Consider the following 19,696-nt stretch of genomic DNA (forward strand, 5'->3'; position numbering starts at 1 on the left):
GGGATTTCTTTTGAGGGTGATGCAAATATTCTGGAATTTGATAGTGGTGATGGACTCACAACTCTGTTCATACATTAAAAACTACTGAGCCGCACACATCAAAAAGCAGAACTTTACAGTAAGTGAATTTTATCTCACTTGAGCTATTCGTTGAAATGATGGTGGAAAAATTATTTAAAAAACACTGGTGTCCTGTGGCCACATATATACTAAAGTACCATGAAAACTTGCCTACCATTGAAGAGGTTCAGGTAGCAATTCTGGAAAGGAGAGTGTTGCTCTCTCCTCGAACGTGCTTTATGGGCACACCAGAGTTGCCTGGGGCACCAGGACTCAGGATTCAATATGGTGCATCTGATTAATCAGGAAAAAGTTGATTCAATCACTGAAATCTGAGTAAGGAGAGGGTTAGTAAAGACAACAGCCCTCGTTCTGTTTTGTGATTGGCTGATGATGATTCACCTTAGCTGGGGACTTCAGCAACCACATATTTTTAGTTCTTGTGGAGGAAATCAGGTCTCTCTGAGCGTTTGTGGAGGGCGTATTCATGCCTTTGCTTTTCCTTGAGCAGAACTATCCTTTATGTGAGAAAATCATTATTGAACGACTGATTCTGTGGTGGCCCAGCCCTGGCTTTGGGACTTAGAAAGCAGCAGCGTTTTGGGTAGTTTCAATTGCATCTGCCCTCCTAAGGCACACACGAGTGTTCACGTCACCCAGAGTCTAAGGGCTCCTGCAATCGTCACTTCAGAGTGAAATACCAGGGCGGCCTGGAGCTCCTTTCTCACCAATGGTCCAGCCACGAGGCTGGGTAGTAAATGTCCTGACTGAATAAGTTACGAACCGGTCCTGGAAGCCTTCTCTCCTTGCGCCCATGCGGTGCCACACGGAGGACTGTCCCTCAGTCTTCTCCGCTGCACAGGGAAGGGTGTCCCCTTCTCTCAAATGCAGCCGCTGACCCTGAGCGTCGTTGACATTCAGCTTTTGTGCATCGGCGATAGAGACCAGCGTCACTGTAAACTGTTACCTCTTTGCACACTGGAGGCCAGTTGTCAGGGGCAACAACAATGAGCGAGAGGCATCTGCTGGTGGGGAGCCTGTAGTGAATCCCCGAATTCCAGAAAAGGCTTTGAAGAGCAGAATTTCTTTTATTCTTCTGTAGAAGTAACAATGTGGCGAAGCCGGGACTAACCCTTCGGTTCTCTTGGGCTTCCATAGCTAGCATGTCTTTTTCCAAGTCGTGGTGCTCAGGGATTGTGTGTTCTGCGGTTAGGATGATCAGCCGTCCCCGTTCAATAGCATCCTGTTCCCTTCTGTCACAGGCTTTGTGCATCCGCTGTCCTGGGCTGCAGCACTGGCTTTTGTGTTGACTGTCAAAATTCCGTCAAGTGGAAGAGAATGTCAAATCCCTTAACCTGTCCCTATCTCCGGAGCTTTCTCAAACTCACGAACACACAGAGCATCCTTGCGTTAACCAATGGTGCGTGCTCACTGGTCAGACACTAACGATTCCCCTCTTGGGGGCTGAGAGCATTGAGCTCACTGTTGGGTAAAATGGGAGAAAGGGAGACACAATTGCTCCTCATGAGAGCTTAGCGTCCACTAAAAAAGACAGAAGGAACGCCCATCAGAAGAATGCCCCAGTAGTGCAATCCGGAAGCAAAAACAGAACAGAAATCCTGGGCAGGGCTTGGGTAAGGCCAGTTGAATTGTGCCTATCCCTGAGTCATTGACCTAGAAGACTGTGCACACAATTAAGTGCAGCAGTGGCTTCCGGTGGGTGAGGGACGAAGTGTAGTCTTGACGAGAGGAGAGTCCTCGTGATGATAACACCCGGCACGTATTTGGGTCATCTTGGGTGTGTTCCCACCCAGCCTTGCCTCCATTTTGGTAGACTTACTTAGACATTGCAGTATGTACTTAAAAAATAAATAACCTTTTTCGTGGACTACTCGTTTCTAGTTTTCTGGTTTGTTGAAACTCACGTTACAGCACTTGCTTTCTGCCTGCCCCCCAAATCCATTCTGAACTCATTGGACTTAGCCTTTTGGTAGAAATGTTCCCACGTACACGTGGGTCCCCTTTCCAGCGTGGTAGGAGGAGTCGCAGTGGAGGCCGTGTTCTGGCCCAGGATCTTGAAGGGGCTCCTGGTAATCATTCTGAATGACAAGTACCTTGTTCTGTAGTGCAGGCTAATTACCGCCAGTTATACACAATTTATGTTTTAAAAATCAAATTAAAAGTGTTTAAGGCAATCTTACTTCCAAAGGGACGAGCCAAATGAGAATGTGTCCTTTTCAATTTTGTCATTCATTTCTCCCTTGCTAGCCTGTGCTCTTTTCTAAATTCCTCTTTGGCGTAATAGGCTCAAAGTTACCTTTTTTTTCAAATTTTATTTTCAGATATCAAATATGTGTCTACGCTAGGTCACACAAGGTGTATGCCTTTTTTGGTAGCTACACATCTTGCATTCCGATGACAAAGACTCTGACATTCTGCAATGCCACCGTTACTGTTGTGGGAGCTGAAAAATCCAGCAGGATCACGTTGGCATTAAAAGAGCCCAGACATTTGACCTTACGGATTTTCACATTGGAGAATGCGGACAATAGTTTCTGATGGAAAACACCAGAACGCTTTCAGGTGGCGTGTAACTGAAAAGCCTTGGGTATTTGAAAGTCACGGTGATGGTAGACTTTGGGCTGAGGCCAAACAGAGGTTATCAGAATATGAGACTCACTAGTCTTTTCGGCGGGAGCATAACATAGAGAGGGTTTTTGTGGAGTTGAAATTTCATGGTTTACATCCAATGTGTGTAACTGCTTTGCTAACCCTCAGCTTATCTTTTTTTTAGTTTTCAATTGGACCCACTAGGCTTTACCGAGAGGGAGTGAAATCTAGCAAATTGGTCATCATGGCTCATAAATTGGAATCTCCTATAGGACAGAGTAGGTTTGGGCAAGTCAGACACTCGTCATGTGTTCTGAATGTATACCAGAGTCAAAATAAGATGAAATGACTTTGTGTGGAAAAAAACTATATTCAGATTAACAGTTGAGAGAGCCCCTCCGCTTCAGAGTTGTAGCTGCTAGTTAACAAAAGTTCTGTAATAAAATTTCCACCGAATTTTAAAACTGGATTTTTTTAGGGCACTTTTGGATTCACAGCAAAACTCAGAGCAAGTACAGATTTTCCCAGACCCCCTCTGCCCCCAGGCCTGCACATCCTGCCCCATTATCAACATCCCCACCAACTGTACATTTTTACAGTTGATGAGCCTGCACTGACCCATCATTATCACTCAACGTCCGTAGTTTACATTAATGTGACTCTTGGTGTTATGCATTCCATGGACTTAGACAGATGTTTCTCCCATGACAGTGTCATACAAAAGAGTTGCCTTGCCCTAAACATCCTCCGACGTCTGTCTTTTCATCCTTCCCTCCCCCATAACCCCTGGCGATGATCTTTTTACAGACTCTGTGGTTTTGCTTTTCCAGGATGTCATATAGTCAGAACCATATGGGATGAAGCCGTCCTTTACTTAGAAGTATGCTTTTAAGGTTCTCCCCTGTCTTTTCATGGCTTGACAGCTCATTTCTTTGTAGTGGTAAATACTATTCCATTCTCTGGATGCATCACAGACTAATTATCCATTCACCTGCTGAAGGACATTTTAGTTGCTTCCACGTGTTGGAATTATGAACAGGGCCACTGTAAACATTCAGGTGCCAGTTTTTATGTATGTGGACATACATTTGCCACCCCGTGTGGGTGAACGCCAAAGAGTATGATTGCTGGCCTGTATGGTACAGGTATCTTTCGTTTTGTAAGAAACTGCCAGGCTGTCTTCCAAAGAGGCCGCCCCATTTGGTGTCATCAGTGTCCTGGATTTTGGCCTTTCTGATAGGTGTGTAGTGTGTGAAAGCTTATCTTTTTAAAAATTCTGGAACAATTGATTTTTAAACATTTATTTATGTATTTAAATTTTTTTTTAACGTTTAGTTTTGAGAGAGAGAGAGAAACAGAGTGCAAGCAGGGGAGGGGCAGAGAGAGAGGGAGACACAGAATCGGAAACAGGTTCCAGGCTCTGAGCCGAGCTGTCAGCGCAGAACCCGATGTGGGGCTTGAACCCATGAATCACGAGATCATGACCTGAGCCGAAGTTGGATACTCAATTGAGCCACCCAGGTGCCCCTTAAATGTTTATTTAAAATACATTCACAATATTATATTGTTTAATGAATTTTCAAACTGAACAGCCTCCTGTAGCCAGTATCCAGAATGTAACCAGCATCCCAAAAGCCCCCGCTCATGCTTTCTCATCACTAATCCTCCCAAAGGTAACCCAATTTCTAACATCATAGAAGGGTTTTGCATGCTTTTATAAGTTTTGAATTTACAATATTAAAATAATCGTTTAGGATGTATTCTTTTACAACTGGTTCTTTTGTTCAGCATAATGTTTGTGAGATTCATCATTGTATTTTAAGATGGATTGATGCTCAATTTTTCATCTATACATAATCTATATATAATCCCTCCAACAATCACAAAGTAGCTTAACAATAATTTAATAACTTATGTATGTATCATAACAAGTAACATACATCTTATTGTTTCTTATAGTTTGTTATAGAAATAGGTGGTCCGGGGGCGCCTGGGTGGCTCGGGTGGTTAAGTGTCCAACTTCAGCTCAGGTCATGATCTCACGGTTTGTAGGTTTGAGCCCCACATCACCTGCTTTGGATTCTGTGTCTCCCTCTCTCTCTGTTCCTCCCCTGCTTGCACTCTGACTCTCTCTCTCTCTCTCTCTCAAAACAAAGATTAAAAAAATAAAAAAAAAAAAGAAATAGGTCGTTTGGTCATGTCTTCTAGGCATTTTCTTTTCTTTTTTTTTGAAGTTTATTTATTTATTTTGAGAGAAAGAGAGAGAACACCAGAAGAGGTAGAGAGAGAAGGGAGAGAAAATCCCAAGCAGGCTTCGCACTGTCAGCACAGAGCCCAGTGTGGGGCTTGAACTCACAAACCATGAGATCAAAACGTGAGCCAAAATCAAGACTCAGATGCTTAACCAACTGAGCCACTCAGGTGCCCCATCCAGGCATTTTCTCTTTTCTCTTTCCTGTATTCAACTCATCCCCCAAATCCAGTCTTGTCAGAGCTCATCTGTTGTGTGTGACTACGACCAAGGGTCCTGTCATAGGACACCCAAGTTATGTGATCTAGTATCCTTCACTCGCACTTGGGCATCTGTAGTTCTGTTTCTAGATTCCTGTGTGTCTGTTCACACCCACCTGCCAGCTGGCTGATTGGGAGAATAGTGTCTGCTCTGCTCATGAAATAGATACTTGCTTTTGCTGCTGCTGCTGTGCTACTGGCCTTTCGGATTAAAGATAATCTGTTAATGTCAAGTGAAACTAAGTTCTCTACTGGGATAGTGCAGATAACGTTTATTATGACAGTCCAGAGTATAGGAGATCGGGGAGGACAGGAAGCATTCGTGGAAGATTTTTTGGAAGATGGGGAACTTGAAAGACGGGTACAATAGAAATGATGGTAATCTAAGAAGGGAGGTCCCCACGAGCCATAACAAGCCTGCCGGGCATCTCTCTGGACAGAGGGTGTCTGGCTTGGAAGCCATGGAGGGACATAAGGAATGTCAAGAGTTAGGCTGAAGGGGTGGGGTGGTGGCAAATTGGGAGGGTCTGGAAGTCCAGGCTCTGGATTTGTGATTGTACTCTAACGGCTTCTGTCATCTGTAACAACTTATACGTTGTACCTGTTTTCAGAATCTGATAAAACCGTAAATGATCTTATCATTGGGAAGGGGTGTATAGGTACTCATAAACATTTGGATGCACCGCAGGAAGCTCATGTACCAGGTCAGCCCGTCCATGGCCCACGTTGGGATCAGCCTGAGCGTTTATCCAGAACCCAGAAGTTACAGTGTGTCTGAGTACTTCTGTCCCCAACAGAATATCTAACTAAAATAATTCAAACCGTAGGTATTGTACTGTTTCATAGAAGAGGTCTAGGAATGGCCAGTCCCAGGATGGCTCCCTGGCTCAGAGATCTCTGCTGCTAGTGTGAGTGTGCTGGTAGAGTGACCACACCGGCTTCTCACAACACGTCTCCTACCATCACAGGAAAGAAGGGAAAATCTCAGAACGTGCCTCATGCACTTCTGTCTTTTTCTGCAACCATCCAGGAGACAGCTTAGTTGCCAGAAATATATTACATGGCCTTTGGCCTCCCTTAGCTGGAAGAGGTTTGGGGAAGCAAGTATTCCTAAGACCTGGAAGGATACAGTGGTTCCCGGGAAGGCAGACCCTTGTCTGCCACAACAGGACCCATTGACTTAGGAAATATTTGACGAATGCAGTCTGCATCCCTTGAACTTGAACAGTGAGTTTGAACCATTCTTTAAAGGGAAACAAATCTGGGGTGCCCGGGTGGCTTAGTCGGTTAAGCGTCTGACTTCGGCTCAGGTCATGATCTCACAGTTTGTGGGTTCGAGCCCCACATCAGGCTCTGTGCTGTCAGCTCGACAGCCTGGAATCTGCTTCGGATTCTGTGTCTCTGTCTCTCTCTTCCCCTCCCCCACTTGTGCTCTGTCTCTCAAAAATAAATAAATGTAAAAAAAATGTTTTTAATGGAAACAACTCTTAAAAGAGGGCGTTCTGACAGATTCTTATAAAAGAGCGAAGTAATTTACACTGCTACTAACCTTATAGTTAGTGGCAGGGTTCCGAAATCCTGAGAAGTAGGTCCCTGGGAGAATCTTAACAGCCTCTACTTTGACTTTTCATCATCAGTTCTAGGATTGTGAAGTGCATCTTGCTTATTTATTGAATCCTTGCACTAAAGAGCCATTTATCTAAAGGATGGCAGTAGATTATTATTCATGCTTGTGTTAAAACTCTAAGGCAAATGTGCCTGCATATTTATCCATAAATGGGCACTTTTCTAAGCATTGCTACATTTTGCATCCTATTTTAAAGGCACGGTTGTATATAAACAATGAAAAGGATAAGTCTTATCCTGGCACTCTGGTTTTCTCTAGTCTGTTGCCTGGTTTGGATGAGAGCCTCTTGGTAAATTTCAGGTGAATTTTGGGAGCCTTCAGGACCATCTGTTACAAGGGACTGGCTAGTCTAGGAGTTGCTATTTTAGGGAAGACTCTGGCCAGCCAGGAACCAAAGGCAGCAATTTAGGAATCTTAAGTCGAGTTACCAGGTCCAGGTTAGGAACACAGAAATAGATGTTAGAATAAAATCAGGGAACTGGAGACAAATTGCCCACAGCGAAGCAGGCATTTCAGAGGACCCAGGAGGATTGAGTTCCAGGCTGCAGTGGCCTACCTTCTCTTTGAGGCAGAACTCTTGACCTTAAACCCTGTTCGAACGAATGCTGTTTCTCACATCACCAAAAGCAGCACATACACGTGTGTATATACATGCTTTCTCAGATGGCTATTGCATATTCCTCAAGTTCCAGATTATTTGTAAATTAATTCTGTGCTTTTAGGTAAGGTATCAGAATTTCCAGGAATTAGGTTAAGAGGTAGTTTCCAGAGCCTCAGATGAATCAGACTTTTTCTCCCTTGCTTTGTCCTTATCTATCCTCTTTTTATGTCTTTTTTAAAAAATTCAGTAAATGTCTGATTATCGTATTTTCAGAGGATGCCTTCTGAAGTAGTGGGTTAGCTGGAAATGCAGAAAAGGTCTTGAGGGATCTGGTAGGTGAGACAAAGGCTCCCTGAAGGTTCCATGTGTGTCCTAATCCCTGGAAGCTGGGAACGTTACCTTATATGGCAGAAAGGGTGGTTTTTGCCATATGCAGAGGTGGTTACGTTAGGCATCCTGAGATGAGGGGGGCGGGGTTTCCTCCATTGTCCACAGGTCCTAAATGTAACCACATGTATCTGTGTGAGAAGGAGGCAGAGAGGATTTGACACAGACAGAGAGGAGACAGCAGCGGGACCAGGGAGGCGGGGACTGCAGTGATGTGGTAAGGAGGCGGGAAGCGCCCACAGTCACCAGCAGAGTCAGAGAAGAGATGCCCCCCCAGAGCTCCGCACAAGTGTGCCCTGCCACCAGGCACCTTGTTTTGGGTCCAGGGACACGGACTGCAGACTTCTGGCCTCCACAGCAGAGAAAGAACAGTCGTCCGCTGTGCTGAGCCACCACATTCGTGGTGCTTTGTTACAGCAGCCACGGGAAAGTGACACAAAGGGAAATAGATGCTTTTGCCATTCTTGCAGTGGCCGTGGCTTACAGGCAGGCACCGTGGAGGGTAAGAGCGAGGAGGACGTGTGCTGGACACTCGGGGGGCCACGGTGATGGTGACCCCCTTCCCCCGGTTCAAGGAGAATCCTGCCCGCCTCCCCACCTCTCCTGACAACTCCTCTCAGCTTCAAACTTCAGTTCTGTATCCTCTCTGCCACCAGAGAAGGAACTGAAATGCATTCACATTTGGGGACGTATATTGCAGTTTTTAAAACGTAGAGAGGAAAGGACAACACCCATCCCCTGCATTGGCTTAACTGATGTCTATTATCTTACTTACACGCATTACACAGATGTGAGTCCCACTTACAGCTCCCGTAAAATTGACAGGAGCCAAGTTAAATACAGATCAATCAGCGAAGCCAATAAAATTCAAGTAGCAAAACTATATTCCGTGTGGCAGGTGATGAGGATTTCTGGAATAGCGTCCCTCCAAATGTGTCTATGGCATTTTGCTCCTGGGACATGGGCCCTTGGGGTCCCCCAACTGTCCTCTAGCCACACCGGTGAGGGCTCTCTCCAGCCACCGTCTCTCTGTCGGGAGCACTGCACATCTTTGCTCACAGGGCAAACTGTACCGCCATCTGGGAAGGTTAAATTAGCCGGCCGTGGGGTTGGTGCATCGGGAAGACGCACACCAGCGTCGACGCTGGGTTCAGGTGTGAGTGGATGCTTATGATCAGATTGTGACTTCATTAATGATTAAGAAAAAAAGGACAATGGAGAAGCTAGTAAATGCTCAACCGAAATCAAACTAATAATAATATTCTTTTTTGGACTCTCGATTCTACAACCCGTCTCTAGATACCATTCATTACATTTTATCAATTCGGATTTTAGTGTTTCTGATGTTTATTCCTGTGGTTCTTTTTTTTAAGTTTATGTATTTTGATTTTTCAGAGAGAGAGAGAGAGAGAAGGAGCAGGGGAGGGGCAGAGAGAGAGAGAGAGAGGAGGGAGAGAACCCCAAGCAGGCTCTGCACTCACAGCACAGAGCCCAACGCGGGGCTTGAACTCACAAACTGTGAGATCATGCCCTGAGCTGAAACCAAGAGTCGGACACTCAACCGACTGAGCCACCCGGACACCCTACTCCTGTGATTCTTGGTTGTGTGTTTATCTATCTATATTGACAGATGACTCCTGGTAAAGTGAAGAATGTCGTTCACTTACGTGCCTCCCGCCTCCTCTCTTCACTCTGTTGTGAGACCTTTGAGGTTATTTTTAAGTCCTTTATAAGGTTCTTTCATAAATTGATATGAAAACGTCTTTATGTATATGTGTCTCATTCCTCTGACCTTAAGTGGAATGTCTTGACCTCTCACTGGCTGAGCTGGGGAAGTTTGCACACCTGAACACCCCCTCCCCGGCCACCCGGGCACCTCCCGTTCTTCCTCTCAGCTTTGGGCAATGTTTGCAGCCTCCTTTCTCACATTACTAAATCTCCCACCAAACAATAACAAGTTTATTGGAAAATGGAACACTCACTGAAAACATCCACAGTTTGTCTGGAGTCGTTCAGGCCAAGTGAACTCTCATTCCTCCAAACCCATCAGTAGCTACAATTTACCTTACTGCTACTTGGACCTTGACTTTCTTAAACAAACCAGTTTCTTGGCAATTCTAATGGATTATTTCTATTTGAAAGGAACAAGTAAAACTCTTCTCATTGAAGACAAAATGAATGCCTATATAGGATGTGCTCGTCAAACAAACGGGTCAGTTTAGAAAGGTTGCAGAATGGGGCACCTGGGTGGCTCAGTGGGTTGAGCGTCTGACTCTTGGTTTCAGCTCGGGTCACAATCTCACGGTTCATGGGTTCAAGCCCTGCATCAGGTTCTGTGCTGACAGTGTGGAGCCTGTTTGGGATTCTCTCTTTCTCCCTTTCTCTCTGCCCCTCCCACATGCATCCTCTCCCTCCCTCCCTCCCTCTCCCTCTCTCTCTCTCTCTCTCTCTCTCTCTCAAAATAAGTGAATAAACATTTTAAAAAAGAAAGAAAGGGTACAGGATACCAGATCTATAAATGCTGTGTTTTTGTGTGCTAGCAACAAAAAGTTGGAAGTTAAAATTTTGAAAATATCAGTTGTGTTAGCAGGCTCAGGCTGGCATAATAAAGTACCCCACACCAAGTGGCTTAAACAACAGAAATTTATTTTCTCATAGTTCTTGAGTCTTTAAGCCCAAGACCAAATGTAAGCAGAGTTGGTTTCTAGGGAGACCTCTCTTTCTGGCTGGCAGAATTTCTCACTATATCTCACATTGCTTTTTGTCTGCATACAGAGAGAGAGAGAGAGAGAGGGAGAGAGGCCTCCGCTGTCTCTTCCCCTTTCCTTACAAGGATTCTGGTCCTGTTGAAATAGAGCCCCATCTTTATGATCTCATCTAACTTTAATGACTCTTTTGGGGCTCTGTCTCCAGGTATAGTCACATTGGGGGTTAAGGCTTCAGCATATGAATGGGAGAGGGGTGCCATTCAGTCCGTAACCAGTACTCATGGATATTGTTAGGGACCATTATTTTGCGTATACAGTCTGACCTCCAGCCCTTAAAGATTCACATCCGTCCCACATACAAAGCACGTTCTCTCCACCCTAAGGTCTGCAGAAGTCCCATGCTTACAGCATCAGTACAAGTTCCAAAGTCTCATCAGCTCCAAAGTCCCAAATATCATCATCCAAGCCACCTCAACGAGTTACGCTAAGACTCTGGGCGTGATCCATACCGCAACCTGTAGACATGTTCCCTGGTTCAAATTTCATCATTCTAAGATGTTGATCGTGAAGCATGACTGCATTTCTTCCTTCATTATGATAAGCATCCCAAGGGAGTAGGAGTATCATCTCCAGTAGATAGCATCGATCACACTTCTTCGCAAGAGAAGGAAAAGTCTAACTGGAACTGTTGATTCCAGCATCTACTAGTGCCTGACACAGAGCACCCACTCAGCTAACGTGCTGGCTGCTTGTGTTTTCGTAGTCTTTTCCTTGTCCTAAGCAGCTGTCCACATTGGGTTCATCAGTAATGAAACAAGCAGCAGGAATTTGCTGTGAAGCAAAACCTGTATCATTGGAACTTGGGAGGTAATGGCTCAGAGTTTGAAACACGGACAGGATTCCCTCACGTTCTTCCGATGTGTGTGTGAAAGGAAACAACTATTATCATCTTCTATAGAAATAACATGCACGTGTTCACAGTGACTTATTCTAAACACCCAGGGTACTTTGACTCTGTGCTCAGGTTGAGATCTGCCTCCTCTGAGGAGCTGTATCCGGCCATCCACAGTCTTTGTCTCCTTGGAGTTTGAAAACCCTACACTCGACACCTGCCACATCACACATCGCCGTGGGCCGTTGTTGTTGTGCTTCTTGTCGTTCTGATGTGGAGGCTACGTTTTTTCAATGAAGGAAATACGTCCATGAGAATGGCTTTGTAAACTTTTCCTTTATTTATGGAATTTTTTTTTTAACCTGGAGAACATAGCGTTTTCTCATTAGCATCACCTGCCTGAGATTTTCTGTATTTTATAATTTAATTAGCATCCCGCTTCTGGAATAGGTGTACATAAGCCGGAATCTGTGAATAATGTCAGTGTGCACGTTTCCCTGCAAATGTGGTTGATGCAGCTTGGCTAACTCCCCACACATCTTCGGAGAAGCCATGTAACCACTCAGTAGCTCAGGTCTGCCTTCTGTAACTTGGCTTTCCTTCCTCCTCTTTCTTAAAGGATCAAGAGTTAAAACCATCAGTGTCCTCCCCAGACTGCCAAGCATTTTTCGAGTGGTTAGTTATTCCAGTTTCTAACACAAGCAGAAGGAACAAGAGACTCTGACTAATCGCATAGATTTTCTTTGTTCCTAAATTGGGTTTGTCAGCAGCCGACCTCTGCTTGCAGTGATTGAAAACCTCAAGAGGTTATGCTTCCCATTAATCCATTGTAGGGTGGTGGAATTTATTTCTAATTTTAAAAATCTCTAAGGAACATTCCAAAATGTTCTCTGGTAATTGTGCTGCTTAACAACATAACTGTTTAACAAGCACCAGGAAAGAAAAGGGGCCTGAGAAATTTGCATTATATTCCGACCTACATAAAGATAACAGCCTCACTACAGATTATGGCGTGCCTTTGCATGCCAGTGAGCTGACTGGGATGCCGCGTGCTTTGCAAGTGCGACGTGGTCATCTGACTCTAGGGCTAACTGAAATTCATCCCCAAATTGCCTTAGGGGTGAAAGCCAATCCAGAAGAGCCACGGGCCACTCTGTGTATCTCCATTTGTATGTTGACTTCTGGTTTACGATGGCAGATTGAGCACAGAAATCTTTCCCGTTTGGGTTGAAACAAGTAGGGATGAGAGAAAATAAATAAAAACATAGCTGCACTCAAAAACAAGAGTGTTGTATGTACCTGGAGCAGAAAGGTGTCTTTGAAAGAAGGACCAGGCAAAAACCTAAAGTACCAAGTAAGACCAAACTCCTGCCACCCTCAAGGGGCAGAGAATGACGTCCGATCCAACAGGAGGGGCTAGGATATTGATGTTCATGAGGGGCCAGGGACGGGACAAGTGCATTCTGCCTGAAAACTGGGTTCGTGTTCAGAGGCTCTTGAATCACATCAGCCATGTAGGGCTGCCCAGGTCCAGCCCAAATGGCCACACGGGGCCCAGACAGAGCCTCAAAGTGCCCAGGACATTGACCACAACCACACCACCAAGGGTCTCTGGTGACCCAGGACACTTGCAGGGCAGAAGCTTACTACTGAGAAATACAAGGACCCCCAGAAACTATCCCCTACAAGCAGAACACCAGCTTAACACACACGAGAACTTAAGTCCAAAGAAATATAAATGAATAGGGCAATCAGAAAATGACATTTTAGGTTTAAAAAAAATTATCAATGTGATAGAGGAGCTTACAACCAGAGGAGTAGATGATCTTGAAAAGGAGCTGTTTAGGAATAATAGAAACTAAAATGTAATTGTTTGAAATTTTAAAAGTCAGTTGCAGGATGAAGCTCTCTAAATAATGCTAAAAACAGTAACAAGGTGGAAAAATCGAATGGAAGAAATCATGCAAATGCCCCCAAAGAAATAAAAATGTGGGAAACACGGAGAAAACACCAGGGAGGTGGTGGTGGGACCCCGCAGCTCTCACACAGGGTCCACCCGCACCCTGGAAGGGAGGGTTAGGTTGAAGGAGAAATGGTATTAAACGAGATCATCACTACAGTCTTCCTGATAAGGAGAAAGTAATTCTTAGACTGATAACGTTATTGGGTGGTAAGCATGATTTTTAAATAAAATCCACAAGTAGACATTTTCTTTCCTTTTTTTCTTGTTATTTGTTTTTTATCTTATTTTTAATGTTTATTTATTTTGAGAGAGAGAGAGAGAGAGAGTGGGGGAGGGACAGAGAGGGAGACAGAGAATCCCAAGCAGGCTCCGCATTGTCAGCTCAGAGCCCTGCCAGGGGCTTAATCCCAGGAACCCGGAGATCATGACCTGAGCCCAAGCCAAGAGCCGGATGCTCAACCGACTGAGCCACCCAGCCTCCCCACAAGTGGACATTGTCTCGTGAAATTTCAGATTATCAAATATAATGGGAGACTCTGCCTTCGTCTCTCGATATTTCCGTCACACTGTCTCCTGCACCAACAACAGCACGCACGATTTCCTGAGAATGCCGCGTTCACTGATACCTTCGTGCCCTTGCCCTCCTTCTAGCTCGAAAGTTCTTCTTTTGTGTCTTTATCTGGGCTAGCAGGCGCTTCCCTCGGGGAATTCTCTCCAGAGTTCCTCCCATTTCATTCTCCCTCCTCAGGGCCAGCCCCCCTGCTCTCAGCACTGACGCTCTTGCAACATTGTGGCTCTCTGAGTTCCTTAAAGTCTTCCCTTGTGATTCCTCAGGCCCAGGCTGGTTCCTGGGGCGTGACAGTCATGCATGCTTGTCACCACCTCAAAGGATCTTGGAAATGCATCAAAGTACTACTCAGTGATTTCATTAGATAGCAGCCGAATATGTGAACAAGCCATCACGGTCCAGAGAGGCCAGCAGGGAGCATCTTAAGGAGTCAGAACTGATCTCTGACAGACTCCACTGTCCTGGTGTCACCAGAGCAGTTTCATGGCGTACATCACGACGCCTTCACCACAAACCGTCCCTAGGTAAAAGTCATGATGTTAAAATACCTTTTAAAAACAAAGCAATAGTGGGGCACCTGGGTGGCTCGGTCAGTTGGGCGTCCGACTTCGGCTCGGGTCGTGATCTTGCGGTTTGTGAATTCGAGCCCCGCGTCGGGCTCTGTGCTGACAGCTCAGGGCCTGGAGCCCGCTTCGGATTCTGTGTCTCCCTCTCTCTCCGCTCCTCCCCTGCTCACGCTCTGTTTCTCTCTCTCTCTCAAAAATAAATACACATTACAAAAATTTAAAAACAAAGCAATAGTTTGTAAAAAAGTGAAACGCATTTTTAGATTAATAGAACAGTGGTTTGTAAAAAGAGGGATTTTTCAGAAAGTGAATTGTCTACCTTTTTCATCTTTTTCCCAAAGTTTGTGTAAATTGCAGCCTTCTAGTCTCTTCTCATGAGATGTGTGGTTACTTCAAAAGGTGAGCTAGAATCATCCTACAATAGCGAAGTTTACTCAGATAAAGTTTAAGCTTTAATAGGACTGTTTGTTTTCTGACTATATGCTTCAGAAATTTCTATGCTTACTTTTTGCTTTATTGTTTTAATCTTTTTTTGAAATATAGTTGACATGTACCATTGTATAAGTTTAAAGTGTGCAACTTGTTGATTTGATACATTTATATATTGCAATATGATTGCCTTTGCAGAGTTAGCTAATACCTTTGTCAGGTCACAAAATTATCGTTTATTTTTTTCAGTGGGAATAATTAAGATCTAATCCCTTAGCAATTTTAATGTTTTTAATACAGGATTATTGTCTATATTCCATATACTGGGCATTAGATCTCCAGGACTTATTCATCAACTAGTTGCAAATATGTTTCTTAATCACTGGACCAAAGTGTAACTTCACTAGATTGATGTCTGGTGTCTTTAAAATGTTCGTTTATTGTTTGTTTTTCATACTGAAATGCATTGTACTTGTGTCTTTTTCCGGGGCTGCTTCAGTTGCAGATAGAAAGGTCCTACAGGGGAGAATTGGGTTTAGTTTAACATGTTTTGTTCAGCACCGGGGAGAGCTCCACATACACTCAGGTTTAATGAGAAGGCCACTTTGAAAGGTATCATTCTGTAATTTTCTAAAGACTTTTACACACATTAGTCCTATGTGATATTCAAGAAATCAGTCAATGCACAAAGTAACACATGACTTTTCTGGCAACTTCAGTAATCGATACCATCCAAAGAGGCCAAAAGAAAGAAACCATATAGGAGATGTAATAAAACCTATGTGCTAGATAGGGCACCCGGGTGGCTCAGGTGGTTAAATGTCTGACTCTTGATTTTGGCTTCGGTCATGGTTCGTGGGTTTGAGCCCCGCTTCAGGCTCTGCCCTGACAGCACAGAGCCTGCTTGAGATTCTCTCTCTCTCTCTCTCTCTCTCTCTCTCTCTCTCTCTCTCTCCCCCTCCCTTCCCGCTCGCACACACGTGCTCTCTCTCAAAAATAAAATGAATAAACATTTAAAAATTAAAAAAACAATCTGTGCACTAGAATCCTACAAGAAGCTTCAAGGATTTCATTCAGAGGGTATTTATTCATGTTATGTCCTCTAACAAAAATTCTTGTTGTTTTCCCAACCTGCCACAGATCTGGAAACAGAAAATTAAAAGAGGCAGAGGGCACTGTTGAGGGCATGTTCTGTGACAGCCCACACAGTGGAAGCTGGCTCAACAGGCAGAAGTTGGAAAGAAAGGCAGACATAACAGCCAGACATTAAAATGTAAAACCAGCCTGGATCTGGAACCACCTCACATAGGATGCACACACACCAAACACCTTGGTTGGCACTGAGGACAGCCGCACCCACCAGCACAACATAGAACTAATTGATGAGGGCCCTAAGTCTTCAAGAGAAGTGCCCCCAAAAGTTGGCACCTTCTATTCAGGAAGGCAGGAACGGAAGTGCCTAATTCTCGATGGATGACGTACATCGGAAATGGTTAATAATGTTACCAGTATAACAGAAGTGAGAGTGGTTTGGGGTGCTATCCTTGTGGGTTTAATCTGTTGGCTTCGACCTCTGGCGAAGACATCGCCAGATTTCTACAGTCTCACCCACTGGTGCCATTAACTAAACATCTCCTCTTGGGATGGATATTAGATTAGTACCTTCAAGGCTCATCTCATGAGCTTACTGCCAAGTGATCGAGATGCAGCAAGGCAGAATCTGGTAGTGTGCACACAGACATTTGAGGTGTGAGCCTGTCTGAACAGGAACTGATTCGCAGCCCAGAGACAGCCAGGGACAAGCGAGGCATGTGGAGAATAAATACCTAAGAGATGTTACCTGCCTTTTCATCCCCAGCACCCAACGTGCTCCCAGTAGTTGGCATTTAATAAAGTTGAGATCCATTCTGGACATTTGTTCCTTCCTCTCTTGACCATTCCCACCTTGTTGTTCATAAATCAGTCTTGAAACGTTTACCTCCGTTGCTAAGAAACATGATCATTTGTGTGTTCAAGTAGAGGGAGAGAAAGGGTGCCATTTTCCTGCATCATGATCTCCTTACCGCAGCTGTTGATACTTTAATTGAAAACAAAAAGCGTGACTGGCCTTCGTTCAGCCTTTATGTTATGTGTCGAAAGTATATGTTTTACCATATGTGCTAGTTCTGAATGGCAACCAGAATGCTTTATGGTCCTCTCTTTCTACCAACAAATAAAAGGCTCAACTATTTGCCATGTTCTTTTCTAGCGGAAGATAATAGTCTGTCTCAGAAGAAGAAGGTCACAGTGGAAGATCTCTTCAGTGATGATTTCAAAATTCATGACCCCGAGGCCAAGTGGATAAGCGGTGAGTCCTGAGCCCTGCGTGTGCACGGGAAGCTCCTCTTCCCTACTTTGGGTTTGGTAGCTAGCCTGTCACGTTCTCTCTCTGGCTGTAGAGGTGGTGTGCAGAGATCTTGCTGTGATAATCATCTTATTATCATTCTAAGAAAATGTGTAGCTGGTAAAATGGGGCTGTGCCTTCATGAGGAATGGGTCCTCTGCGTCACCTCCCTGAATCATTATTTCTCAGATGGAGATGGGAGGTGTTGCTAAGCAACAGGAACAGGCAGAGACACAGCTGCTCGTTCCTCCTTCTCCGTGTTCTTTATTCCCTGTTGTACGGCCCCTGCTTTCACTCCCCACTGGATAGAGGGGCCGAAGGGAACTCCAAGGATTCTTCCCGAGTGCCACCAATGAACTGTGGAGCCTGGTGCACATCTGCAGCTAAATTCATTCTCCTCTGGAACGTCAGTCTGGATGTAATCTACGTGTCTTGCTTGGGGAGAGTTTTAAAACAACAAAACAGAATTGGAGGCAAACGGCAGTACGTTCGTGATGCAGTTTTTGGTCCAGGACACAATCCATTTCATCTAGTTGGGGCTGAGCTAATTTTAGAGCTCAGTCATGGGCGGAAAGGTGGGAATGACCTGCACCATCCGCTGTGGGCTTTCTTCCCTCCCCTGAAGCAGTCCAGTCCGCGCCCCTCTCCCGTTATCTCTGCAGATGTTTTCACTGACGGAGCCTCCACGGGATGTGCTTGAAAATTAATCCTCAGATCAAAGAGCTTTTCCAGTGGAACGCTCGAGGTCTAGTTCAAATCTGGCTTTTATAATAAACGAGGCCCAGGGAGGTTAAGTGGGTTTTTTTTTTTGAGGTCACAGAGCTTGCTGTTGCCACAGATGTGTTTGGAGGCCTGTCTCCTGACTTCCCATTTAGTGCCTTTCCCACCACTGTCTTGTTGAGTGACACCGTGTTATTGTGCTCTCTTGCTGTCACACTGCCTCTCAGATGCTTCTCATGATTCGCAAACTCTCAAAAATCAACTAGCAACAACTCTTGGCCATTAGTCTCCTACTAGAGCTATAGCTTTTCTTCTGTCGTCAACTGTGACCTTAGTATTCGTGTCTGATCCTCAGATTGGCTTATTTAAAATGGAGAGAAGTAGATGCATCCCAGAGGGAATGTATTTTCTACAGAGGAACTGGGGAGAAATGACAGCAGCGTGCTGGGAATAGCAGGTGTGTGTGTGGGGGGGTGGTGACCACAGAAATCCCAAACATGGACAGAGCCAGGGTCTTTTTGTTTGATGAAGGAAGTAATTTTGTCTTTGGTTCTGAGGGAGATCTAGCACATGGTTTCAGTCTGTGTTTGCCCGTGGCATAGGCAGGTGGAAAGTAACACGCTCCGTGCCCAATCTTGGGAATGAAAGGTGCTTACTCTCTTCTTAATGAGTGTAAAGCCATATTCGAGAAGCAGAACAAACAATGAGTGACCAGTGGTGATTCCGACACAAAATGCACAGAGAAGGCATGTCACAGATGGTGAGGAAACTTAGTCTTCAAGAATGGCTAGGAGTTAACTAACTACAGAAAGCAGAGAATAGACTCCATAATGTCAGTCTAGAATGTGCTAAACCTTGAATGGGAAAACCAAAGATTAGCTGAGAGACAGTCTCCATGGGTCACGAAGAAAAGCAACTGGAGAGAAAGGAAGGGAGAAAGGAAGGGAGGGAGAGAGGCAGAACCGTTGGGAGAGAGGCAGAATCTAGGGATAAAACAAGTTGGAGATGAGGAACACAGAACCAGTTATGGGGCTCAGAGCAGGTCAGAGGGAGCCCTGAAAAGACTCCGTGAAGTCCTAAAATAATATACCTATATCTGTTTGTTAGGGTGCCCATAGTTGCCGACTTGTCCTCACTCAGCTTTCTGTAAGCAAAACAATGAAAATAAAAAATAAATAAGCAGAGATCTGGGCCGCAAGAGCAGGTGAGTTTCTGCTGGAACCGTGTTGGTCGTAAGGAGTTTGTATCTCATGAGCGAATTCACACTGCAGATGAGTGGAGCTCTTCCAGAGGTGTGCTGGCTCTCTGGCCGGAGGAAACAAGCCAACATTTCCTTATCCACAAAGTTGGGCGTTAATACAAGCAACTGAGAAGTGGCCTCATGCCCAGCAGAAAATGCCCCGCCTGCCTATTTGGCAGGTTAATTCTGTTCATGAAGACCACCTACAGTTCTAAACAAGCATGGCTTTGGTGTCCAGGAGCTTTCTTAGGAGTACTCTTCCTTTATAAATGTGCACGTTGAGCTTGATGTCTTGCTGCATAGTAAGCAGGCGGTCCGGTCTCCCCAAAGACCAGGCAGCATCCAGAGTGTAAGGGAACATGATTGTTCTTCCCTGCCCGTGACTCTTAGCTGTCCCCCCTACACTATTCTTTCATTCATTTCTCCTCCTG

The 19,696-nt window shown here is 44.9% G+C and overlaps 1 protein-coding gene across 4 annotated transcripts in view; it reads left to right on the forward strand.

The window, feature by feature from the left end:
* The window catches only part of DPP6 (dipeptidyl peptidase like 6), an 859,550-nt gene that overhangs the window by 498,838 nt on the left and 341,016 nt on the right, over nucleotides 1-19,696 (forward strand). For all 4 annotated transcript variants that reach the window (XM_042927196.1, XM_042927192.1, XM_042927193.1 and 1 more), the window contains exon 3: nucleotides 17,171-17,269. In XM_042927196.1, coding sequence (XP_042783130.1) covers nucleotides 17,171-17,269 — 99 coding nt within the window. The remainder of the gene's footprint in view (nucleotides 1-17,170; nucleotides 17,270-19,696) is intronic.

The sequence above is a fragment of the Panthera leo genome, chromosome A2 (genome assembly GCF_018350215.1).
Source record: "Panthera leo isolate Ple1 chromosome A2, P.leo_Ple1_pat1.1, whole genome shotgun sequence".
In the NCBI taxonomy this organism is placed as follows: Eukaryota; Metazoa; Chordata; class Mammalia; order Carnivora; family Felidae; genus Panthera; species Panthera leo.